Here is a 26588-nt window from a genome sequence, read left to right as displayed (position 1 = left end):
TCTAAATGGCTTACCACTTATTCTTAAACTATGGCCTCTGGTTCTGGACTCCCCCAACAATGGGAACATGTTTCCTGCCTCTAGCGTGTCCAAACCCTTAATAATCTTATATATTTCCATAAGATCCCCTCTCATCTTTACTAAATTCCAGAATGTACAAGCCCAGCCACTCCAATCTATCAACATATGACAGTCCCGCCATCCCGGGAATTAACCTCGTGAACCTACGCTGCAGTCCCTCAATAGCAAGAAGGTCCTTCCTCAAGTTTGGACACCAAAACGGCACACAATACTGCAGGTGTAATCTCACTAAGGCCCTGTACAACTGCAGGAGGACCTCTTTGCTCCTATACTCAACTACTCTTGTTATGAAGGCAAACATGCCATTCGCTTTCTTCACTGCCTGCTGTACCTGCATGCTTACTTTCAGTGACTGATGAACAAGGACCCCCGATCCCATTGTACTTTCCCTTTTCCCAACTTGACACAATTTAGATAATAATCTGCCTTCCTGTTTTTGCCACCAAAATGCATAACCTCACATTTATCCACATTAAACGGCATCTGCCATGCATCTGCCCACTCACCCATCCTGTCCAAGTCACCCTGCATCCTCATAGCATCCTCCTCACAGTTCACACTGCTACCCAGCTTTGTGTCATCTGCAAATTTGCTAATGTTACTTTGAATCCCTTCATCCAAATCATTAATATATATTGTAAATAGCTGGTCCCAGCACCGAGCCTTGCAGTCCTCCACTAGTCCCTGCCTGCCATTCTGGAAGGGAACCGTTAATTCCTGCTCTTTGTTTCCTGTCTGCTAACATTAGTGGCATTTAAAAGTAATTTGGATAGGCATATGGATGTGCAGGGATTGGAGGGATATGGGGTATGTGTAGGTAGATACCTATTGGTCTTGATATCATGTTCGGCACAGATATTGTGGGTTTGTGCTGTATTGTTCTACGTCCTATGTTAACGTGTTTGACTGAGGCCAGTCACCATCTGAAATGTTGACTCCGATTCTCCCACCTCAGCGGCCGTCTGCCCTGCTGGTAATCTCCACCGCGTTCTGTTTGTATTTCAGACTTTCTGCAGGTTTTCCTCAGCTGCACCGGCGGCCGCTTGAATGTGGGTTTTAACTCGCGAAGCAGTCAGCGAAGATCCTGCACTCACATCGCCGCGTACACAGTTCACGGGCAGGTGAAACCAGCCAGTTGCTGCTGCACCGTTACAAACGCTGCTGCTTGTTGCCCTGGTCTCCGGGAGACATTTGTAGCTCACCGTGGTCCTGCGGAACATGCCCCCAGAATAACCGGTTACAAATCGCACACTTGGTCCGAGTGCTGTGTATTGGCCTGTGTCAATGTGTCTGTTTCTGGGCTCGGTGGGAAGGAGGAGCTAATTGTTATTGGAGATCCCGAGCCGCGAGGAGCTGCTGATAGGTTGATGCGTTGCTGCTGCCAGCACTCTCCGGTGTTTTTGTGTTGAGGGGAAATATCACAACTTGCAAAGCGTCGCCAAACTCTGGCGTTGGTGAGGATTTGTTCCCCCCCCTCCCCCTACCCGCTTCTCGTGGATCGGAGACCGCTCCTTGCAACCCGTGGCAGGTGGCGATGCTATTCTTCTCCCACTGCCTCGGCTTTGTATTAGACTTTGTGCACTTCAGGTACCAGCACTGCAAGGCGAGATCCGCTTTCTCGGCCGCTGTCCAACTTGTGTGTGTCGTGAGACCGACCCCGAGCGTGACGGTAAGTCCAGCGGGGCAGTTGACGAAGCGCCGCGGCCGCTCGCTGCCCAGTCTCCTTCAACCCGTCCCGCTCAGTCCTTCACCTCGCCGGCCGCCTTAAAGCGGACTCAGGACCCTGGATCAACCAGCATCGGCTCCGCTGCCTGTAGTCCCCCTACCCGGGGGTCCGCGTGTAGCCTCACCTTACCCGGGGATATGTCTTTAGCCCTCCACCTTGCACAGATATTCGCCTATAGCCCCCCGTACCTGCAGCCCCCTTCCCGGGGATCTGCCTGTAGCTGCTCTGCTGGGGTCGGGGATGGCTGTAACCCCTCCTGCCCTGGTGGTCTGTCTGTAACCCCTCTGCCGGGGTGATTTGCCAGTAAACACATCCCCACGGTGGTCTGTCTGCCTGTCACCCTCTCCCCCGGGACTGGGGGACGGAGCGGCCGGCGCCACAAGGGGTGCGGGCAGTGGGGACCAGATGCGGCCGCTGCCCGCGTTACTTTCTCCGCCCGACCGCGACACTTCTGCGAGTTGACTGACACCCGCGGTCGCTGGACTCGGTGTCGCCCGGGACACGACCTTCTCCCGAAATCGCGGCGACTGGACGGCGCTGTCGCCAATATTCCTGCCGGGATTTAGCTTGTTCGCTGCCCCCGTAACACCAGAGTTAAAACGAACAATTTATAAGAGCAGGGAGGTTCTACTGCAGTTGTACAGGGTCTTGGTGAGACCACACCTGGAGTATTGCGTACAGTTTTGGTCTCCAAATCTGAGGAAGGACATTATTGCCATAGAGAGAGTGCAGAGAAGGTTCACCAGACTGATTCCTGGGATGTCAGGACTGTCTTATGAAGAAAGACTGGATAGACTTGGTTTATACTCTCTAGAATTTAGAAGATTGAGAGGGGATCTTATAGAAACTTACAAAATTCTTAAGGGGTTGGACAGGCTAGATGCAGGAAGATTGTTCCCGATGTTAGGGAAGTCCAGGACAAGGGGTCACAGCTTAAGGATAAGGGGGAAATCCTTTAAAACCGAGATGAGAAGAACTTTTTTCACACAGAGAGTGGTGAATCTCTGGAACTCTCTGCCACAGAGGGTAGTTGAGGCCAGTTCATTGGCTATATTTAAGAGGGAGTTAGATGTGGCCCTTGTGGCTAAGGGGATCAGGGGGTATGGAGAGAAGGCAGGTACGGGATACTGAGTTGGATGATCAGCCATGATCATATTGAATGGTGGTGCAGGCTCGAGGGGCCGAATGGCCTACTCCTGCACCTAATTTCTATGTTTTCTATGTCTATGTCTATAACGAAAACATATATTCATTTGCAGAGTGATGTCTGTAGGGGGTATACTATATAGAGATGGGTAGTGACTAACTAAATGTCGTTCGATGGGATATCACTCATTACTACAGTCCTACAGGACCTTGCCATTCTGGCCGGTTTGAGCCTCTTACTTAAGGAAAGATATACTTGCCTCAGAGTGGTTGTCGTGAAGGTTCGCCAGATAGGTTCCTGGGATTGTGGGACAGTTGTATGAGGAGAGATTGAGTTGATTGCCTACATTCATTGGAGTTTAGATGTAAAGGAATCTCGCTCAAGGGTTAAAAAAAATCCATACAGCACAGTGTTCAAGGGCCATCAAGTATCCACTTACACTAATCCCGCTTTATTCTTCTCTGGAATTCTCTGCCACAGAATGTAGTTGTGGCCAGTTCATTGGCTATATTTAAGAGGGAGTTAGATGTGGTCCTTGTGGCTAAAGGGATCAGGGGGTATGGAGAGAAAGCAGGTACAGGATACTGAATTGGATGATCAGCCATGATCATATTGAATGGCGGTGCAGGCTTGAAGGGCCGAATGGCCTACTCCTGCACCTATTTCCTATGTTTCTATGACATAATCATCAACTTGTTCCAGATTCTATGCTCCATCCACACATCTTTGGGATGTGGGAGTGATTGGGGTATTTGGGAGACACCCAAATGGTCCCATGGAGAACGTGCAAACTCCACACACAGACAGCACTAGAGGTCAAATGGAATTCGGTTACTGGAGATGTGCTGCCCCCAAATTCTGACACGGTCATTGGGCTGGATGCAGGAAATACATTTCCCATTGCTAGGAGATGTCTATAACTGAGGGTCTGAACCTCAGGATATAGGATAAGACATCAGGACTGAAATTAGGGATGATTTCCTCACTCAGAGGATGATGAACTGATGCCCTGTAGAAGGCAATGGCACCAGGTCACAGAATCTCTTTTTAAGAAGCAGCAAATAGTTTTTTAAATGCAAAGAGCATCACAAGATACAAGGAGAGAGTGTGGATATGGTTAAGATATAGTGGATTAGTCACAATTGTGTTGAATAGTGGTGCAAATGCAAAGAGCCGAATGGCTACTACTGTTAGAGAGGATAAATCTTTGAGAGGATAAATGCATTTACACACCTCCTCGTTACATGAAGATATAATCTCAAAGCACTTCGAATCACGCAATAATCATAGCTCTAAACACAGCCATTCGGCCCATGCATGCCATGGAGTGGTGGGTAGGGGGTTTGGGGAAAGGGAGAGCGCCGTCTGCCAAAATGGCAACATTCGCAACACGGAGTGAGCTAAAAAGAGATGGAAGTGCACGTTTTCCATCTTTATTTGTATAACACCAACAAACACAACCCCTCATTTTTCATTGTGATATTATTTTGTTCCATCAATTGTTTGAAGTGGAATTTACATACTGTAAATGTGTAGTTTCGGCTTCATACCTGGATGTAGAACTGGGGTCACAAATTGATTTAGAGTTACAGTAACTGGAGTTTTGTTTCAATTCAGATCAAGGGTTGAACATTGGCAGCTGCTCCATGTCATCAGATGCACACTCAGGGAGTAAACTGAGATCCTGTTCCCTTCGCTCTGAGTAGCTGAGTCTTTCTGTTGCTGAGTCGGTGTATCACAATGATGTAATCAAATGAAGCTAATCTGATCTTGTCCATTAGTGTCTGAACGATGACTTCAATGTTCTTCCAACTTCCACATCAAACTATCTGATACGCTGGCTGAGAACTCCTAGACTTTCTAGCCAGGTTCATTTAATTAGCTTCTCCACAATCGAGATAGAAGAAAGTTATTCTTCCACCAATTATATAGCATTTTAATAAAATGCAGTTTTGGAGGATATATTCAGATGCAAAGTGCCCCACTGATTTTTGAACCAAAGAAAAGTTATGTATCATCTGTGGGGCTTCAACCTGTATAATGTAGAGATTGAATCAATAAATGAGTTGTGACACTAACAGCTTTGCTTGGTTTAAAAGCCTCTTAAATTGATGATGACAATGACTTTCCTCTGCATTCCCTCCCCCTTTTCTCTGACTCAATGCAAGCAAAGAAATTCCTTAAGGGAATATAGAGGGTTTTTTTTAAGACTGTTTTATTCAACATCAAAGCAGAACTAAAATGAAGTAATATTATTTGGAAAATAAATGTAATTTTAAAGGACAGCACTTAGCATAATTTGTATTGCAATTATTTGAAGCCTTAGGGTTTGTTAGTGTTTAACCAGACTTACAGTGCTGCTCTGGGTGGAAATGTAATTATGTTTCTTAATATGAGCATTATCTGGTGATGTTACTAATGGCATTTAGACCAATATAAATTTTTTTAAAGGACATTTATTAGAATAAGTGTCACAGATTAGTGTGGCTATAGATTTCAGTTACAAAATAGTCTTCCTAAGCATGGTTAGAATTATAGACTTGTAATACTTTCCTTCATTTTTGTTTCTTTCCATGAACAACATTTTGAGATTCTCTCCCCCTGTTCACCCTCTCCATTCTTTTCTTTATGCCATCTCCCTCACCTACCAACCTCCCCCAACCACACCAGTTCAACATTATAACATTAACATTATAATCCTTTTGCTTCACTCAGCTACTTCAAATCTTGTGACTCAATCCTTAAAAAAAACCCTACTCTCAATTAGTCTCCCTCCCCTGCCACCAATTGGTCTTTCCTCCCCCAGGTTCTTCAGGATACTGATGTCATCCTTCCCTGTCCGCACTGTTGATTTTATCTGGGAAACTGGCCTTTCAATCAGACAGCTCTTTTTCATTAAGCTCAGAAAAACTCATTGTAAATTATTAGAAGTGATGGCCAGAATATCTGGCGTTTGGCATGTGTACTTGTCCAGTCGTCCACTGTGCATGTCCATGTCTATTCTCCATGTCCTTTGATGTCCGCTGAACTTGCTGAGCCAATCTCTAACACTATGGGTGTAAATCCCATGCACAGAGTTTGTGTGAAAAGATGAGGTTGTGTTGGCATATTACTTCAATGCAGCAAACATGCTCCTTTTAAATTGTTACGGGGATAAGAGTTTTCTTCCAGGGGTAGTTCTGATAGGGAGGGATTTATGTTCGTACCTCATTATTCCTTCCAATCCATCCACATCATATCCACCACCCCTCCATTTCCACTTCCGCACATCTTTCCTTCCCATGTCCACTTATTGAATCCTATTCCTTCTATATTGACCTAATCCATTTTCCATCTCTGTATATCCACATTATATCCCAAAATGTCTATATATGCCCCATCAGATCCACCATCCATTCATATTTATCCCTCATATTCCTCATCCCTCTGTTGCCATCTCATCATATTCCTCCATGTTTTCCGTAGTAGACACCGCCTTCATATCCACATCCTATTTTGCTATTCCTCATCAGATCCTCCCATCATTCCACATCCACCTTCTGTCCATTTGTAATCATCATCGTATCTGTCCATATTCATCTCATCATTTCCTCCTCACTCCATATTTGTCCACTCCGCCACATTCCCACCTTTGCATATTCCATCAAATCCTCTGAGTCTATTCCTGGGCTACATTAAGGTAGTAGCATGAAGGCATAGTATTGAACGAGTGGTTGACACCCAAAGTCACTCCAGATGGAGAAGTGTTTGATCTCCAGGTAGAGTTCTCCAGGACCCAGGGGGCGGGCATTGGTACAGTGCAGGGTGAAGTAATAAGTTCAGGTCTGCTCAAGATGTGGTACTGCTTCATACCATTTGTCTGTCCCACGCGATGCATTTTTTTTGCACCTTTACAATGCTCCAATATTTTTGTTACCAATCTGTGCAATCTCTTTAAGCAGCTTGTTAATTTTGAGTGAGAGACTTATAAAGACTCAATTTGCAGCTGGGCTTTGACATGGACTATACGAAAGAGGCTGAATTATTGTTGTTGCCCCAGGAGCAGGGGGCAGCTTATCAATCCACAGGATCTTGGCCTCATGCACTGTCCTGGATCTTATTTAGCAGAGGTCACTGAGAATGGTGCTGTCAGTGTGGTGTTTGCTTGTTCTGCCTATAACTGGTTTCCTCTGGGTTTTCCTCCAAAGTGTCAATGAATTGTGGGTTGGGTTGAGACTAAAATTAATTGTGTAGGATCAGTGTGTGTGTGTGTGTCATTGATCTTGGCATGGACTCAGTCAGCCAAATAGTCTCTTTCCAAGCTGTATAACTCTTGGTTAATAAAGTATAGGCATTCATCAGATACTGAAAGTGCAATGCAAGGCCAGCTTATGGAAGAGTCAGCAATGGGTTGGTCATTGATGCAGCGAACTCCATGTGCACCACCACTAGTCTAGTGCACACTTCAGAATACTGAATCACTGAGAGTTCACAGTGCCTCCTCCCCTGATACTCCAATTTCAGCAGAGCTTCTGAATTGCTGTCTTAAAATTTCAACATTCATTTTCCTGGTAATACTTTTCTCAGAAGAAATTAACATCTCATTTATCTGTGCAATTAGTAATAAAGAGAAAAACCTTGATATATTAGCTGTGCTTTGAAGAAGGTCACAGTCCATCTCGCATGCAAATGAAAGCAGCACAAAAGTTCTCGCATGCAAATTGTTGTAATTTATAATGCTCCCATTTTATTTATGAGTCTCTCTTCAAATTAGTTTGGCAGCTTTCACTTTGAAATGAGCAGTTCCTTTAGTGTTTGTTGCTTTTTGTAAAGTTATTCAAACAAAGAGCCAACAGGAAAACATAAAATAGGAGGTACTAAGAATGTTTTTAAATAAATATGATTAACAGTGAAGCTCTCTCTGTTTAGTGGTAGAGTTGCTGCCTTTTACAGCAGCAGAGACCTGTGTTTGATTCTGACTGCGTGTGTTGTCTGTAGTTCTCCCTGTCTCTGTGTGGGTTATCTCCAGGTGCTCCGGTTTCCTCCCACACTCCAAAGATGTACAGGCTTGTATATTAATTGGCTTTGGTGAAATTGTAAATTGTCCCTAGTGTGTAGGATGCTGCTAGTGTAAGGGGCGATCGCTGGTCAGCGCAGACTTGGTGGGCTGAAGAGCCTGTTTCCGTGCTGTATCTCTAAAGTCTAAAGGGCCTGTCCCACTTAGGCTATTTTTTAGGTAACTACAGGCGACTAGGCTGTCGCCACATGGTCGCTGGGGTGTTGCCTGTAGGGTCGTGAGTAGTCTCCTCAGTCGCCCAAAGAGTCATAGCGTCTTTCTGGTCACCGCTGGATTTGCCACATGTTCAGAATTTTTCAGCGACATTCGGTGACAGTGGGTTGACGCCAATGAGCGTAGCTTGACTTCTCCTGACGTAGGTGCTGTCGTAAGTTGGCGCCAGGTGACATAGGTTGTCACCAGTGCGTACTTCGGTGAATTCCATTGGTGACTACCTACGTCAACCTACGGCAACTGGCGACAGGTACCAGCGACTGAATTGTCTTCAGTTGTCGCCGACACGGTCGTAGCTTGTCGCAGGTGGACATAGGTTGACTTTGTTTATAGTAGGTTGTCGCCTGTGTGGTCGTAGGTGTGGTCGTAGATGGACGTCCTAATGGGTCACCAGTTGTCGGTAGCTTGCCGTAGCTTGATGTTGGCTAGGTGGTAGGTTATTGTAGACGATGACAGTCGCCAGCAGTCGCCTATAAAAATGCCTGAGTGGGTCAGGCCCTTAAGTTAAAAACATGGATTAGATACAGAATGAAGCAGCTTCTACAAAAAGAAGTTTGAGTGAACATACAATTCATTTTATTGAATTAAGTGTGACAGATTAATCCAACAACTAAGCATCGAATTGTAGAGCAGAGACAGAGGTCATTTAGTCCATTGTACCTGTGCAATAAAAGTTGTCCAGTTAATCCATGTTTGCAATCCTGCGTTAGGACTTCTAGCTCACCCTGTATCTCAGAGCTGTACAATCTCCCACCATTCAGATAATGTGATTTTTTTTCATGCTATAATTGGCAACTTTACTTTTCCAACATTATGCTCCATTTCCCAGACAGCTCTTCCACTTTAGAGACCATGACCAGATGAGTGTTTTCAGCATTTTCTGTTTTAATTTCAGATTTCCAGCGTCCATGGTTTTTTATTCTCTTCTCTTTTGTGCTGCTTTCATCCATTTGAGATTTCCTAATGGGAATTTACAGCCTGGTTCACTTGCCTGTGATTTGAACAAAGGATTAGCAGTGGGGCATTCAGCTTGTTGGCTTCTTATTCTGGGCCTGCCAACCAAGAATGTTAATTTTCCTATTCCCACTCGATCGAATACCTTAGATACAAGGAACTGCGTTGTTGGATTTACAAAAAAAGACACATAGTGCTGGAGTAACTCGGCAGGTCAGGCAGCATCTCTGAAGAACAAGGATAGGTGGATTTCGGGTCAGGGCCTTCTTCGGATTTTAGAAGAATACCGACCTGAAGAGTTGCCTCAGAAATGTTCTCCAGAGATGCTGCCTGATCCACTGAGTTACTCCAGCTTTTTGTGTCATTTGTTTTCTGTCAAATACTTGATGAAGTAAAGCACCATAATGACATTGAGCTTATACAGCTACTGCCTCACGTTTGCAGCCCCATAGGTTTAATCCTGATTCCTGGTTCTGTCAGTGCAGTGTTTGTGTGTGTGCTTCCTGTGATCACCTTTGGGTGCTCTGCTTTCTTCCCACCTCCCAAGAACGTGCAATTGACCATTGTAAATTGACCAGAATCGGTAGGTGAAAATCTTGGCATGGACCTGGTAGGCTGAAAGGCCTGTTTCTGTTATGTATGCCTCTATGTCTTAATCTTCTTTCCTGAAAGGAATATCAACACTTTGATATTCCAGACATTAGATATAAAACATCATGTTTTCAGTTCCGAATGTTATTTTTCATTCAGCATCTTGTCATGCTTTCATTTTGCAAAAAGCAACTGTGTCTTTAGCTTGACCACTTTATCACTGGGTTTGTTTTGATCTGCCAGACAAAAGAACTCACTTCACTTCCTTTAATCAGCTCATTCGCAGTGTTCTCCTTTTCCCTTTTATTCCCCTTTCACTTGTTCTACCATGTGCACCTTAGCCCTTGCCTCTTTTACGCTTGCTTTCCACAATTAAATGCAAATAAAAAGAGTGGAGTGGCTGAATTTTAAATTAAATTCGCATCTTAATGTAGCTTTGTAACAATGCATGCAAAGTTATTAGTGAGTGATGTATCCCGACTATTGGTTATCCATCTGCTATATTTTAGACATGACAGGTTACATTGTGATTCTGTGGTGAAAGCTATAATGAGAGCATGAATAAAATCAGTTCCCAACTGTGGAAATTGATATTCATTGTAAATTGCAGCCTTTGATAGCAATGAACCTGAAATTTCCAAACATATGCTCAGATTTTCAAAGGAACGTTCTTGACAGATGTGAATCTTCCTATTATATATCATTTTAAGACAGGAAACATGCTCTCTTGCTTGTACACTGCATAATCACAGACTGCACATCCTAATCCCATGGATAGATACTGTTATTACTATGAATTTATAACATTGTTCATTCCCATTCCCTCATTTTCTGACTTGCACGGGGGCCTTATTTACTGTAAATGTCATAATGAAGGACATGTGGGACGGGTGGAAAGCTGCCCTGTGTGGGGGGGGGGGGGGGGGGGGGGGGGGGGGGGGGGGTTCTAATCCCTTGCCTTACCCCCCTTGGTGTTGAGCTGAGATGCGAGATAAGTCTCCACTCCGTCAATCCACAGCATTGTCTGCAGAAGCCACGTTCATCTAGATCAGGGCACAAAGACTATTGTAAATAGCATTGATATTGGTTTATTGGTATTAGTTTATTAGAGTCATGTGTACTGAGATACAGTGAAAAGCTTTGCATGTTAAACAATGAAGCCATTACACAAGTACAACTGGTAGTGCAAAGAGAAAGATGCCAGAGTGTTACTGCGTTACAGTTACTGAGAGCATACAGGAGCCACACTGAGGTCGGTGGGGAGGTTGGTATTCCGAGATCCATTCAGAAGTCTGATATCAGAGGGGAAGAAACTTTTCATGAGTTGGGTGGTACACGCTTTCAAGTTACAGTAGCTTTGGCCCGACAGGAGTGGGGACAAGAGGGAATGACCAGAGTGTAAACGATCTTTGATTACATTGGCTGCTTTCCCGGGTGCAGAAGGTGCTGGGCGCTGGACCGCAGTTGTTGCCCACATTTCCATGCATGTGCTGTGCCACAGCCTTGTGGCATCACGTCATGCACGACTGCGCCATTTGCTTGATGTCTGTGAAGTTCTGCCTCTGTGTGAGGCGTGGGAGATCGGTGATGCAGGTTTTAGCCAGAGGTTTAAAGTCTTGCTTCCTGCATTCCTGAAAGAACAACGTCCTCAAAGTACACGTCTCCTTTGATTGTGCCCCACCTTCCCCTCAGTGCATCTCCAATCACTCAGTCACCTGCAGCCACCCAAACGCCCACCCATCCTCCTCCTTCCTCTGCCTGACACCCTCACTGCTTCTTACAATTCATTGTGAGAATGGGCAGAGTTTCATTCAACACTCCTGCAGTAATGCTTCAAATTGTCACCATTGGTCTGAGAATTGAACCAGCAGCCTCCTGGCCCACAGGAGCCACCACTCTCAGAAATGGCCTTTAGGTTTCTTTGTTTCCTCGGGAAGGGAACAGCAGCAAACCAGTTGTCTCCAGCATTTTGTGTCTCTCTTCGGTGTAAAGCAGCATCTGCAGTTCCTTCCGACACAGCTGGACGTACATCATTCCCATACCTTTTCAGGTGTAGAAGGTGGATTGAATTCCAGCAATTTTGCCATTAATGCAATCCAGATCAGAAATCAATCACTGAAAAGGCCAAGGACTGTGAGAACAATTGAAACATATTGGAATGCGTTCCTTACACTTATGATGGTTGGGATATAGGGGGAGAGCTTAGCCAGCAGCAGCTTATAAAGCCATTCAGCATGGACACAAGCCATTCAGCCATTGTGAGTGAGCGGCAGAGGCTGTTACTCTCATAACACTTAAGAAGTAGGGGTAACACCTAGGCATAGAAAACAACCAGGTGCTGGAAAATGGATTTTGAATAGGATCTTGATCGCTGGCACACACATGGTGGACCAAAGAGCCTGATTCCGTGCTGTTTGACTTTGTAAGGGAAAGTAGCTACATAGTCTAACTCTAGCATTAAATGTTGACACTGTCTGTCTATAGCAATTATCATCGATCAATATTAACTGGGGCTTTTCTATGTTTTCTTTCCCTTTCTTCTGCCTCTCGGCCAGCATCTGCCGTCCCGAACCCCTCTCTCACTGCACCGAGAGGTGGTTCCCAGCGCGGAGGACCTCTCTGAGAAGCGCCTGTTGGCCTGCCCGTGCCCCGGAGCGTCCTGCAAGTGGGAGGGACCCCTGGAGGCTATCCTGCCGCACCTGGCAGCCAGCCACCACAGCGTGGTCCGGCTACGGGGAGAGAGCGTGGTCTTCCTGGCCACCAACGTTCACCTCCCAGGGTCGGCGGGCTGGGTGACGGTCCAGTCCTGCCTCGGACACCACTTTGTGCTGGTGCTGGAGAAGCAGGTGCGGCAGGAGGGACACCAGCGGTTCCTGGCCTTCGTACTGCTGCTCGGGACGTCCAGGCAAGCCCAGGGCTTCTCCTATCGGCTGCTGTTGAACGGGAAGCGGCGGAGACTCAGCTGGGAGGCCACCCCGCGAGGAGTGGCCGAGGGACCAGCCTCGAGCAGTCTCAGCACCGACAGCCTGGTCTTTGACACGGTGATGGCCCAAACCTTCACAAACAATGGGAGTCTCGCCATCAACGTCACAATATCCTCCTCCTGACAGTCTGGAGCCTCCACTGCCTCTTCTACTCACATTCCACAGCTTTCCTGAACTGAAACATTTTATAGCTAGCCCCTCAACCAACTTCCTTTTTCTGTGAATCAATCTTGTGTCCTTTGTCCCATTGCTCTAGGGAAAGCACTGCCAAAGTTGCTGGCCCGTGCATCAACACTGCAGATGTTTATCAGCTCCTTAGGCAAGGCTGCCGTCTGAAGCACTGATGTCCACAACGTGGAAAATGTCCCGAGCTCCAAAATATTGTCTCTGTGTATTCTGGCAGTAAGAGGTTTACAAAAATTGCTTTACAAAAGTTATTGTAAGTGCCAGAGCTATTTTAGTTGATCTTTGGGTGGTGGGCGATACAGGTTAAATAAACATTTGCAGTCATCCCGGATTGCTCCCATGAGAGTTGCGGCGTCATGGAGTTTTGCAGCAAAGAACCAGGCCTTTCTACCCACCACGTATAAGCTGACTGTGGCACCCATCTACACTAATCCCACCGACCTGGCATAGGTTTAGAGCCTTCTATGCCTTGGCAACTTAAGTGATTGTCACATTGTTTTTGAGTGTAGTGGGAGCACTTTTCTCGACCACCTCACAAGCCGTGCATTCTGGGTTTTAATCACACTCAGGTTTCTTCTAAACCTCTTCAACTTTATCTTAAAACTAAATCCTTTTGGCTTGGACACCTACGCCATGGGAAGAAGATTCTTACTCTCTTATCTATCTATTCCCTTCATTATTTTGTACATCCCTATCAAGTCACCCTTCAGCCTCCTCTGCTCCAAGGAAAACAAATTCAGTTTCTCAAATCTCCTTATCACTGAAGCACTCCAATCCAGGCAACATCCATGTGGATCTTTTCTGCATCCTCTCCTGCACATCCTTTCCATGGTTAGGGACATAACACCATGATGGGACTGTGGTCACACTGAGTCTCCACAGGGTGAGATGGGCAGTTTTTCCTCTTCTGAGAGATAGGTGAACTGGATGGAGTTTTGACAATCCAGCAATGCCACCAGCAGCAATACTCTTTTAAACATTTAATTAGCTAAATTTAATCACCACATCCTGAATATACCTATGTTGACTGCTTAAGAAAAGAAGGAAAATCATTCCAGCAAATTTGTTAAATAGCCCAGACAAAATTTGTAATTCTAGACTCCACCAGATTGTTGGGTACATGTGGTACACCTTGACTGACCAGTGGTGTACAATTTCACCTAACTCACAATTTCCCCAATGTTTAATTCAAACAACAATAGAGGCAGGAGAAATTACATTTATAAAAAAATCTAAAGATGTACAAAATCTGTAATGAAAACATTCATTTTATTGGCTTAATATAACAGGGCATTATTAAAGGTGTGTTGCACATGACCAGCTGGTTCTGGTACACTATTCACTGCTCAAGGTAATATAGACCACAGGACTGACTGGGACATTAGAGCACAAGGCATTGTGGCAAGACCTCTTGGGGAGTCATGTAGGGTATATAACTTTGTCCTTCAAGTTCTGGGTCAGGCCAGTCCCATTATTGCCAGTTCTATTGACAACAATGACTATCCTGTGGTGATTGGCCCCCAGTTCTTTGCCACTTTGTCAACACGGAGCTGTTTTGTGGGCCCACTGGTTTCACTTTAGCCTGACCCAATAGTCACATGTAAGGGGAGTGCCACTTTGGCTGAACTACCTGTCCACAGCTCAACTGGGTGAGATGTATATTGGGAAACCACTTCAAAATGGATTGTCTCAAAAGCACAAAGCTGAAGTGATGTCCATTGTCTCTTATTTATGTAAGCTCTTTGCTTGCTATCGTTGATTGGTTCGAAGCCTTGGCCTCTTTGGTCCAGTTCCCTGTTCATGCGAGCTCTTGTTCTGTTGAAGGTTAGACCCATGGTTCAGTGTTACATTGATCCCACTGTTGAAAGTCACTCCACAGTTCAGGAACCTCATTGTTTTTTATGTTTAGAGAAACTTGAACTATTCAGGACCATATGGTCGACTGGAAAAAACTGTGACCTTGCCCTCTGTTAAAATGGTTAGCCCAAAAACTCCATGGTTCGATGGCAATGCATCATATTATCTCAGCCTTGTAAGTGAACTTCACACTGGCATTATTATCTTCTTCAATAAGTGTATTTTTAATAAACCTCTTCACATGGACAGATATCCCATAGATGCTTTGCAAAGAAAACAAACACTGAGACAGAGAGGAACAGATTCAGTCACCAAAGGCTTTATTGAGGAGGTGAATTTAGAGGATCGTGACCACAGCTGTCAAGGGTAGGGTAAAGGGGAAGGGCAGAAGAACAGGGTGAAGTGTTCAGTGATTGTAGAACTAACTACACAAGAGAGTGAGGAAGGGGTGGCTATGGAGTGATTAAACTGAAGATCAATCATTTTATTAAGAGATAATGGTCAGAGAGGATGGGATGTGAAGATTGGAAACTATTTTGATACAACAGTTACCATCGCTGACTAGAGAAAAAAGAAACATTTGGTCAAAGACCGAGGGAGTAACTGACTCTTTAAATGACAGCATTGGGATGAAAGCATCAGCTGACAACGGTTGTTTCCCTGGTTCATTCACAACGCTGTTACCACTTTACTCTCTGTTAACCAGCCTCCCATGGGTTAAATGATGCTGTGGCCCATGTTTGCCATGTTTTATAACTGTAGTTTACCCTGATGTTCTGTGCGAAGTCAGGTCCCGTCAATCATTTATGGCACAACGGTTTCCCTCTGCGTCGGGGAGTTTTCCGCTCACCTGACCTGCCAGAGGCTTGAGCACATGACCTTGGTTGAACTGCGTGCAGTACCGACCGTCAAAGATGCCGTCTTTGAGATGAGACATTAATTCAAGGGCCTGTCTGTCATAGGGGGATGGGGCAGCCTCTAAGAACATTCAAACTCTCCTTGGTTAATGCACATCCTCCAACCATGACATCTCATGCCTCATGCCCATGGGAGCTTACCCTGCATAACTTGGTTGCCACATTTCCTACTTTACAGCACTTTACTACACTGACAGCAGAGCACACTTTGGTTACCCTAACAACACAAAAGCACCTCTAACAATGCAACTTTAATCTTTCTTTGGGTTTCATTTGCCTGACTTTGGATATTAGAACTATTTTTCAAATCTTATGTATTCATGGAGTGTGCTATTGGATAAATTGTTCTTTCATCATTCCCAATTACTCCTTGCTGATAATTATTTTTATACTCACAGTGCTTGGAAAATATATTAAAAATGCTGTGCTCCCTTTTTAATCTTGTGACACATATTGATCAAATTGTAATTTGATAATTGAATTGATGTTCAAATCGATGACTCTTTTTATACCAAGAAAACAATGAATGTATGTTCATTAACTGTGGTCTTTGATTTGTAGAATAGCTTGTGTGTCTGAATGTTTTTACTTGTTGTATTAGCTGAATGGTGCTGGAGAAAAACAGTACTAGTCGTATTGTGGGAGATTTCTATGTACATTACCAGTGTGTTCTTCATTCACAGGTAAATAAATGAGTTGATCTCTCTGTTGTGCTTCATCTTTGCATCCTCTTTGCAGGGACAACAATCCATTAAGGCACGGGTTAAGATTTCCAACGTATGCAGTGTTTTTCTGATTGTCTAACCCCACCATATTCTAAAGGTGTCACAGCTTTTGTCATTTAATAAGCATTATCTTCTGGGGAATTAACTTGTGTGAATAAAATGGCCATTCAGTAAACCTTCCTATCAGAGATAACTCAAATGCTGTAATGGAAGTTTATCGAGGCTTTTGTTCCATTAGGATATCAGGATCTTTATCTAAAAAGGGAATCATTGCTTGTGAAGAGGATTAGAATTTCAAAATAGGTTTTACTTTCCAGCTGGAATCCATTGTGAATTGATGTACCTATCTGTCTGGAGAGGACGGAATAATGCAATACTTTGAGTTTGAGGCCTAGAGAGGAAAATCAGCTTCTACATTGTTTAAAGTAGAGATGCTTTAGACAAGGAATCCTGAGGATGAGACGCAAAGAAACTTGCAGATCAGTGGGAAATGTTTAGGAAGGAACTGCAGATGCTGGAAAATCAAAGGTAGACAAAAGTGCTGGAGAAATTCAGCGGGTGCGGCAGCATCTATTGAGCGAAGGAAATAGGCAACATTTAGGGCAAAACCCTTCTTCAGACTGATGTAGGGGGGGGGGGGAGAAGAAAGGAAAAAGGAAGAGCAGGAGCCCGAGGGCTGAGGAAGAGCTGAGAAAGGGAGGAGACAGCAAGGGTTACAGGAAATTGGAGAATTCAATGGTTATGCCGCTAGGGTGCAGACTGCCCAAGCGGAGTATTAGGTGCTGTTCCTCCAGTTTCCGGTGGTGCTCACTCTGGCCATGGAGGAGGCCCAGGACAGAGAGGTCGGATTCGGAATGGGGGGGGGAGTTGAAGTGCTGAGCCACCGGGAGATCAGGTTGGTTAATGCGGACCGAGCGGAGGTGTTCGGCGAAACGATCGCCAAGCCTACACTTGGTTTCACCGATGTAGATCAGTTGACATCTAGAGCAGCGGATGCAGTAGATGAGGTTGGAGGAGATGCAGTTGAACCTCTGTCGCACCTGGAACAACTGCTTGGGTCCTTGAATGGAGTCGAGGGGGGAGGTAAAGCAACAAGGACATAAAGCGACAGGGAAATGTTCTCTCGTGTTACAGATTTACCAAACTTACTGTCCAAACGGGTTAATATAGTAGATAAATGAAAATAAAAATTGTTGAAAATAGACAGTGGGATTTTATTCCACTTATGATTTCTCATTTCAAGTCAAGTCAAGTCAAGTCAAGTTTATTTCTCACATACACATACGAGATGTGCAGTGAAATGAAAGTGGCAATGCTCGCGGAACAACAAAACAACCAAACAAATTATAAACCCAATCATAACACACATATTATTTTACATAATAAATAATAGAAGCAAAAACGTTCTGTACAGTTAGTCCCTGGTGAGAAAGGCGTTTACAGTCCGAATTGCCTCTGGGAAGAAACTCCTTCTCAAACTCTCCGTTCTCGCTGCATGGCAACGGAGGCGTTTGCCTGACCGTAGCGGCTGGAACAGTCTGTTGCAGGGGTGGAAGAGGTCTCTCATGATTTTGTTTGCTCTGGAGTTGCACCTCCTGTTGTATAGTTCCTGCAGGGGGTGAGTGAAGTTCCCATAGTGCGTTCGGCCGAACGCACTACTCTCTGCAGAGCCTTCTTGTCCTTGGCAGAGCAATTCCCGAACCAGATGGTAATGTTCCCGGACAAGATGCTTTCCACCGCCGCTGCGTAGAAGCACTGGAGGATCCTCGGAGACACTCTGAATTTCCTCAATTGCCTGAGGTGGTAAAGGCGCTGCCTTGCCTTACTCACCAGTGCTGAGGCGTGTGATGACCATGTCATATCCTCATGGACTCCCAGATATTTAAAACAGTTCACCCTATCCACAGGATCCCCATTTATACTCAATGGAGTGTACGTCCTCGGATGATGTGCCCTCCTAAAGTCCATGATCAGCTCCTTCGTTTTTTTGATGTTCAAGAGGAGGCTGTTCTCCTGGCACCAGAGTGCTAGATCAGCCACCTCCTCCCGGTAGGCCCTCTCATCATTGTCTGAGATCAGGCCCACCACCACAGTGTCATCAGCAAACTTAATTATTGTATTGGAGCTGAACCTAGCCACACAGTCATGTGTGTACAGGGAGTACAATAGGGGGCTGAGGACGCAACCCTGGGGCGATCCTGTGCTCAGGGTGAGGGACTTCGATGTATTCCCTCCCATCTTGACTACCTGGGGCCTGGCGGTGAGAAAGTCCAGGACCCAGGCACACAGGGAGGTGTTGAGCCCCAATTCCAGTAGCTTCCCGGCCAGTCTGGTGGGGACTATCGTGTTGAAGGCTGAACTGTAGTCTATGAACAGCATCCTCACGTAGCTCCCCTTCTGGCTGTCCAGATGGGAGAGAGCGGTGTGCAAGACCTGGGAGACCGCATCGTCCGTGGACCTGTTCGGACGGTATTTCTTTCTCGTCAGCGATGGTAACTTGAATCAAAATGGGTTTTTTTTCAAGTAACACAAAGAGATGTTGTAGTGGGGCAGGTGACCAAACATTTGGTCAAAGATGTGGGTTTTAATTGTAACTTAAATGGAGAGGGAGGCTGGGAAGGTTAAGTAATTTAGGGAAGGAATTCTGGAAACAGGACGCAGCTGGCTAAAGGCACAGCCACCAATGTTCAGGGATATCATTCATTGTTGCGCCAGGAATGTACAAGTATTTGCAATGGTTATAAAAGAGCACTGTTTTGCTGCAGTGGTTAGTGCTGCTGCTTCACATTCCAACCCCTGTAACCCTGTATAAAAATAGACACAAACCGCTCTAAGGGTGAAATCAAAAAGTATTTCTACACAAAGAATAATGGAAAACTGAAACTCTTCCCCGACGAGCAGTTGGACCTAAACACTAACAAACTGAATTTTATTGGTTTTCACCCCAACTTTATTATTACCCCTCTGAGATTGGCTGTTGTTTGTTGCACAAGATTATAGGGTATATGTAGCACAGAGATGGCCATTTGGCCCAACTTGCCTATGCCAGGTTTATTCTCCATTCAAGCCTCCTCCCCACCTTTCCCCATCTAAATCTATCAGTGTGATCCGCTGTTCCCTCTTTCCCCATTTCCTTAACCAGTCTCACACTAAATGCAACTATTATTCACTTCAACCACTGTCTGCGAGAAAGAGTTCCATATTCTGTGCACCCTTTGGATAAAGGTGTTTCTTCTCATTTCCCCACTGGATTCATTGCTGATTCTCTTATATAGAGAGCCTCCAGTTTTGTTTAGCAAAAAGATAAGATGCAGATCAACCACAATCTAACTAAATAGCCGTATTGCTTCAAAGCAGAACGAGAGAAAGACAGATGTGAGAAATAGCTTACAGAGATAGGTAGAGGAGAGTGACGGGACTAACTGGATTGATCTTTGACACTGAAGGGGCCTATTGGTTTTTGCCCCATTCTGTGCTTTTAAATTTCCAGCACAGCTTTGTTGGGCTGAATGACCTACATCTCTCCCTTCATTCCTATGGTTCTGAATGTGTTGAATGTGCTTGCAATAAATTGATGTTGAGCAGGAACCCGCAGAGGTCCCTCACTCTTGCTGAGTACTTAGAATAAAACATATCCAGCCTCAGAGCATGATTCCACATTCAGCTCAAGAATCAGTCTTCTCTTGTGGAGACAAAATAAGCTGAATAATTCACTTGCAATTGAGTGACTCACACAAAGTATTGTTTGGCAAATCCTCTGAGATATTAGGAAGCTTCAGATGGAAGAATCACAAACTTTCAGGATTTTTATTAAAATTAAACTGCAATTCTGCAGTTGTTCTGCAAATACAACAACTGCATTTCATAATGACACAGAACAACTTTTTGATTTGTCTATTATTACTCTTTTTTGGAAGCAGTTAATAGGTCTCAGCTGGTTGAGTAACTACGCTGGGATTCAGTGCAAAGATGTTGTGGTTACAAATTAGTGGGAGAGACAGAGAAAGTGCTTCATCTGTCAAGTGACATGAGAGAAGACAGGGAGGTGTCCATCCTATATCCTTCTGTCATCCTTACTAATGCTGCGGGATTTCTTTGGCTATCCTGACAGCAGTTTACATCTCACCCCAGGCTGATGCTAAACTTGCACTTGTGGAACAACACATCGTCACCAGTGGCTTTGAAACAAAGTATCCCACGGCCTTGTTCATAATAGCCATGGATTTCAATCAGGCCAACCTCAAGAACGTGCTGCCAAAATACTTTCATCACGTCTCCTGCCCGACAAGAGACACACCCACAGCTATACAACCATCAAAATCGCATTCCCAGACCCCACTAGCCGTCACATACAACAAATAGTCCTCCGTCAGTTTCGCCACCTCCAACGTGACCCCACCACACATCTTCCCATCTCCCCCCCGTCTGCCTTCCGCAAAGACCGCTCCCTCCCTTGTCAATTCTTCCCTTTCCTCCCGCTCCACCCCTTCCCCAGGCACTTACCCTTGCAACCGCAAGAGATGCTACACTTGTCGCTTTACCTCCCCCCCCTCGACTCCATTCAAGGACCCAAGCAGTTGTTCCAGGTGCGACAGAGGTTCACCTGCATCTCCTCCAACCTCATCTATTGCATCCGCTGCTCTAGATGTCAGCTGATCTACATTGGTGAGACCAAGCATAGGCTTGGCGATCGTTTCGCCGAACACCTCCGCTCGGTCCGCATTAACCAACCTGACCTCCCGGTGGCACAGCACTTCAACTCCCCCTCCCATTCCGTATCCGACCTCTCTGTCCTGGGCCTCCTCCACGGCCAGAGTGAGCAACACCAGAAATTGGAGGAACAGCACCTCATATTCCGCTTGGGGAGTCTGCATCCTGGTGGCATGAACATTGAATTCTCACAATTCTGTTAGCCCTTGCTGTCTCCTCCCTTTCCTAGCTCTCCCTCAACCCTCGGGCTCCTCCTCCTCCTTTTTCCTTCTCCCCGCCCCCCCCCCACCCCCACCCCTCATCAGTCTGAAGAAGGGTTTCGGCCTGAAACGTTGCCTATTTCCTTCGCTCCATAGATGCTGCTGCACCCGCTGAATTTCTCCAGCATTTTAGTGTCCCCTCACTTTAATAAACCCGATCGCCTGGCTATGCCCGTTTTGAACAGATGGTCAGTGGTAGAATGCCATTGCCCTGCTAATCTCGGATGCACCTGTGCCTGAGAAACTACTGAGGCAGATGTGAGATTAGCCTTCCTGAGAGTGAATCCGTGAAAAGCAACTGGTCGGGATGGAGTCCCTGGCTGTGTCCTCAGGATATGTGCAGATCAACTGGCAGAGGTATTCGCAGACATCCTTAACTTCTCACTGCTCCATTTTGTCCCCACCTGTTTCAAAAAGACCACTATCATCCCAGTGCCAAAGAAACGTAAGGTTGCGAGCCTTAATGACTACTGTCCAGTGGCACGTCTACCATCACAAAGAGCTTCCATAGACCATTGATGGTGCATATTCATTCCAACCTCCCAGTCAGCCTTAATCTGCTGCAGTTTGCTTACCGTTGTAACAGGTCCACAGCAGATGCCATCACCCTGACCCTAAATCCATCTCTAGAACACCTAGGCAATGAGGACTCCCATGTTAGTCTCTTATTTATCGACTATAACACTGCCTTCCACACTGTAATACCATTAAAACTCATCTCCAAAATCATGGAACAATGAATCAGCTCCCCCCTCTGCCACCAGATCTTCAATCTTCTGACCCACAGACCTCAATCAATGAGGGAACAACACCTCCTCTACAATAATTCTCAACACCAATGCCCCACAAGAATGCATTCTCAATCCCCCTACTATACTTGTTATACACTCACGACTATACAGCCAAATTCGGTCCTAATTCCATCTACATGTTTTCAGATGACATCGCTTTGGTGGGCCGAATCATGAACAATGATGAGACAAATTACAGGAAGGAGATAGAGAACTGAATGATATGGTGTCAGGACAACAACCTCTCCCTCAATGTCATCAAGATGAAGGAGCTGGTTATTGACTTCAGGAAGGGAGTCGAAGTTCAATCAGCATCAATGGTGTGGAAGTGGATGTGGTTGAGAGCTTCAAGATCCTTGGCGTTAATATTACCAACAATCTGCCATGGTCTAACCTCCTTGATGCGACAACCAAGAAGGCACACCAACTTACTGAAGAGAATGAGGTAATTCTGCATGTCTCCAATGACTCTTACAAACTTCTACAGATGCACCATAGAATGCACACTGATGGGTTGCATCACAGCTTGGTTTGGGCTCAGTCCAAGACCGCAGGAAATTGCAGCAGTTGTAGATGCAGCCCAGTCCATCACACAGACCAGACTACCTACCATCTACACTTCATGCTGCCTCAGAAAAGCAGCCAACATAATCAAAAACTTGTCCTGCCCTGGACATTTTCCCTGCTCCAGTGCACCAGAAGATACAGAAACTTGAAAGTGCACGTCACCAGCCTGAGGAACAGCTTCTTCCTGTGTTATCAGGGTTCTGAATGGTCCTTGCATAAGCTAGGGTACTGTCCAATTCACCTCTACCCCATTGAGGACATTGGACTTTGTCTGTTGAACAGATGTGCTGCAATGCACTACAATGCTGAGTATATTCTGCACTTTGCATCTTCCCATTTGTTTAATTTGATTTGTATCTAGACATGGTATATCCGATCTGTTTGGATAGCATGCAAAACAAAGCTTATCACTGTATGTCGATACTTGTGATGATAATAAATCTAAGCCTAAACCTAAAACCTAATAGTGGAAGGAATGATTTACCCCTGGATTTCACATGGTGTTCTGCCTCTGAAGCACCATGTGAAAGTCAACACTCAGATTAAAAAGAGACTTTGATGAAATTTACAACCAACAGGTTACAATATAAAGACTCTTGTCATAGAGTGATACCGTGATAGAGTAATACTCTATGTCCAGTGTGGAAACAGGAAACAGACCAAAGTGCTGGAGTAAGTCAGTGGGTCTAGAAGCCGCCCGAGAACATGAGGTGACGTCTTGTTCAGCAGGTCAGCAGCATAAGGATAGGAAAACCGAGTTAACTGACAAAGCGTCTGTGACATGAAATGCTAGCTTTATTTCTCATCCCACAGATGCTGCCTGATCTGCTGAGGAGTGTTTCCAGCATTTTCTGCTTCTATTGCGTAGATGGTTGAGGTGTTGGATGTGAAAGAATAGAGGGATTTGGAGGTTGAAATTGGCACAAAACAGCACCCAGACAGACAAGGGTACTGGAACACACTAACTGGGAAATGAGAGGTCCACAAGATAAGAGCCAAGACAATAGGTCCACAAGATAACAGTTAAGGTATACTAGAGCTACTTTGAAGTGCACATGGCAGTGCCTTCAGCTATACATTTCTCTTCATGTCACATACAATATTGACCAAAAATGTAGCCTAATTCTTTCATCCCCACTGTTCAAAATCTGGGAATTTGTCATCTGTTGGAAGTATACATAGAGTATATAGACAACATCTACGGCCTTGTCCTTGTCAACCTTTTACCTCTTCAAAAAAATCAAATTCATACGACACAAATTCATTCGCCGACGTACAAAACCATGCTGATTATTCCTAATCAGTTCCTTTCTATCCAAATGCATATATATCTTATCCCTTGGGATCCTCTCCATTTACTTACCTACCACAGATGTTAAGCCCATTGGTCTATAGTTTCCAGGCTTTTCTTTGCAGTCCTTCTTAAATAGAGGCCGAATATTAGCCACCTTCCAGTCACCCTTGTCTAACAATAGTTCACATATCTCAGCCAGAGCTCCCACAATTTTTTCTCAAGCTTCCCACAGTGTCCTCAGATATATCTGATCAGACCCGGGAGATTTATCCACTTTCATATGCCTTTGAATGTCTGGTACTTCCTTGAATGTAATACAGACTATCCTCAAGACATCCCTATTAACTGTCCCAAGTTCCCGAGGATTCATGTTTTTCTCCAGGGTAAAAGCAGGAAAAAAATACTGAGTGAGGACCTTGCCCATCTCCTACAACCTCACGCATAGATGACCGGTTTGGTTTCTGAGGGACCCTATTCTTGGTCTAGTTACCCTCTTTCCATAAATGTACATAAAGTCTCTTTGATTCTCCTTAATTTTATCTTCCAGAGCTATCTTCAGCCCCTTTGCTATCCTGATTTCCTTCTTAAGTATGCTCCTCAGTCCAATTAACCCATCCAGGGATACACTTGATCTCAGCTGCCTATGACCCATTCCTCCTTCTTCTTCCTGACCAGCCTCAATTTCCCTTGTCATCCAGGGTTCTTTACTCCCAGCTGCCTTGGCCTTCGCTCTAACAGGAGGAATATGCATGCCTTGAACTCTCCCATCACATTTTTAAAAGCATCCCACTTCTCAGACGTCCCTTTGTCTGTGATCATCCTACCCCACTCAACTAACAAATTCTTGTCTAATACCATCAAGGTTGGCCTTGCCCCGATTCAAAACTTTAGATTGTGAACCTGCCCTGGCTTTATCCATAACTATTTTAAAGCTAATAGTACTGTGGCCGCTCGTCCCAAAAGGTTCACTCACCGACACTTCAGTCAATGCCGGTCCCAATTTCCTAAGAGTAGGTCACGCTTTGTCCTCTCCCTTGCAGGGCACTCTACATATTGCCTAAGGATATTTTCTTGAATAAGCTTTGATAAACTCCGCCCTGTCCAAGCCATTAGCACTAAGGCAATTCCAGCCTATATTCAGAAAGTTAAAATCTCCCACTATGACAACCCTATTAGTGTTGCAGCTGCCTGCCTACTCCTACCTCGACAAAAACCTGGACCCACTGCAGTTGGCTTACTGCCACAACAGATCAACGGTGGATGCGATCTCGCTGGCCCTCCACTCCGCTCTGGACCACTTGGACAACAAAAACGCATATGTCAGGCTGTTATTCATTGATTACAGCTCGGCATTTAATACAATTATCCCCTCCAAGCTGGTTACCAAACTCGCAGAACTGGGTCTCTGCGCATCCCTCTGCAATTGGATCCTCGACTTCCTCATTCACAGACCACAGTCTGTTCGTATTGGTGGAAATGTGTCAGACTCGATAACAATCAGCACGGGAGCACCTCAAGGCTGTGTGCTCAGCCCCCTGCTGTACTCACTCTATACTCATGACTGCGCAGCCGGTCATAGTGCAAACTCCATTATCAAGTTCGCTGATGACACCACTGTTGTGGGATGTATCACTGATGGGAACGAGTCAGAGTATAGAAGAGAGATCGTCCAACTGACCAAATGGTGCCAGCACAATAACCTGGCCCTCAACACCAGCAAAACCAAGGAACTGATTGTGAACTTTGGAAGAAGTAGGATGGGGACCCACAGTCCTGTCTATATCAACGGGTCGATGATTGAAAGGGTCAAGAGCTCCAAATTCCTGGGTGTGCACATCTCTGAAGATCTTTCCTTGTCCGAGAACACTGATGCAATTATTAAGAAAGCACGTTAGCGCCTCTACTTCCTGAAAAGATTACGGAGAGTCGGTTTGTCAAGGAGGACTCTCTCTAACTTCCACAGGTGCACAGTAGAGAGCATGCTGACCGGTTGCATCGTGGCTTGGTTCGGCAATTTGAGCGCCCTGGAGAGGAAAAGACTACAAAAAGTACTAAACACTGCCCAGACCATCATCGACTCTGACCTCCCTTCCATCGAGGGGATCTATCGCAGTCTCTGTCTCAAAAAGGCTGGCAATATCGTCAAGGACCCACACCATCATGGCCACACACTCAACTCTCTGCTACCTTCAGGTAGAAGGTACAGGAGCCTGAAGACTGCAATGACCAGGTTCAGGAATAGCTGCTTCCCATCAGGCTATCAAACTTGGCTCGGACAAAACTCTGAACATTAATAGCCCATTATCTGTTATTTGCACTTTATCAGTTTATTTATTCATGTGTGTATTTACGTATATAATGGTATATAGACACACTGATCTGTTTTGTAGTCAATGCCTATTATGTTCTGTTGTGCTGAAGCAAGGCAAGAATTTCATTGTCCTGTCAGGGACACATGACAATAAACTCTCTTGACTCTTGACTCTTGCAAACTCACTGCATCCTGATTCTCGTTGACTATTTGGTGGC

General features: G+C 45.2%; 1 protein-coding gene across 1 annotated transcript; it reads left to right on the top strand.

Moving 5' to 3' along the window:
* Positions 1-1541: 1541 nt before the first annotated feature.
* Positions 1542-16416, top strand: LOC129702818 (E3 ubiquitin-protein ligase SIAH2-like). The gene is made up of 2 exons (XM_055644818.1): positions 1542-1750; positions 12324-16416. The coding sequence occupies exons 1-2, from the start codon at positions 1616-1618 to the stop codon at positions 12873-12875; spliced, it is 687 nt and encodes a 228-aa protein (XP_055500793.1). The 5' UTR covers positions 1542-1615; the 3' UTR covers positions 12876-16416.
* Positions 16417-26588: the final 10172 nt, after the last annotated feature.

Source organism: Leucoraja erinacea, chromosome 13, assembly GCF_028641065.1.
Source record: "Leucoraja erinacea ecotype New England chromosome 13, Leri_hhj_1, whole genome shotgun sequence".
In the NCBI taxonomy this organism is placed as follows: domain Eukaryota; kingdom Metazoa; phylum Chordata; class Chondrichthyes; order Rajiformes; family Rajidae; genus Leucoraja; species Leucoraja erinaceus.
The sequence above is the reverse complement of the archived record's forward strand: the minus strand, read 5'-3'. Positions and strand labels throughout refer to the sequence as shown.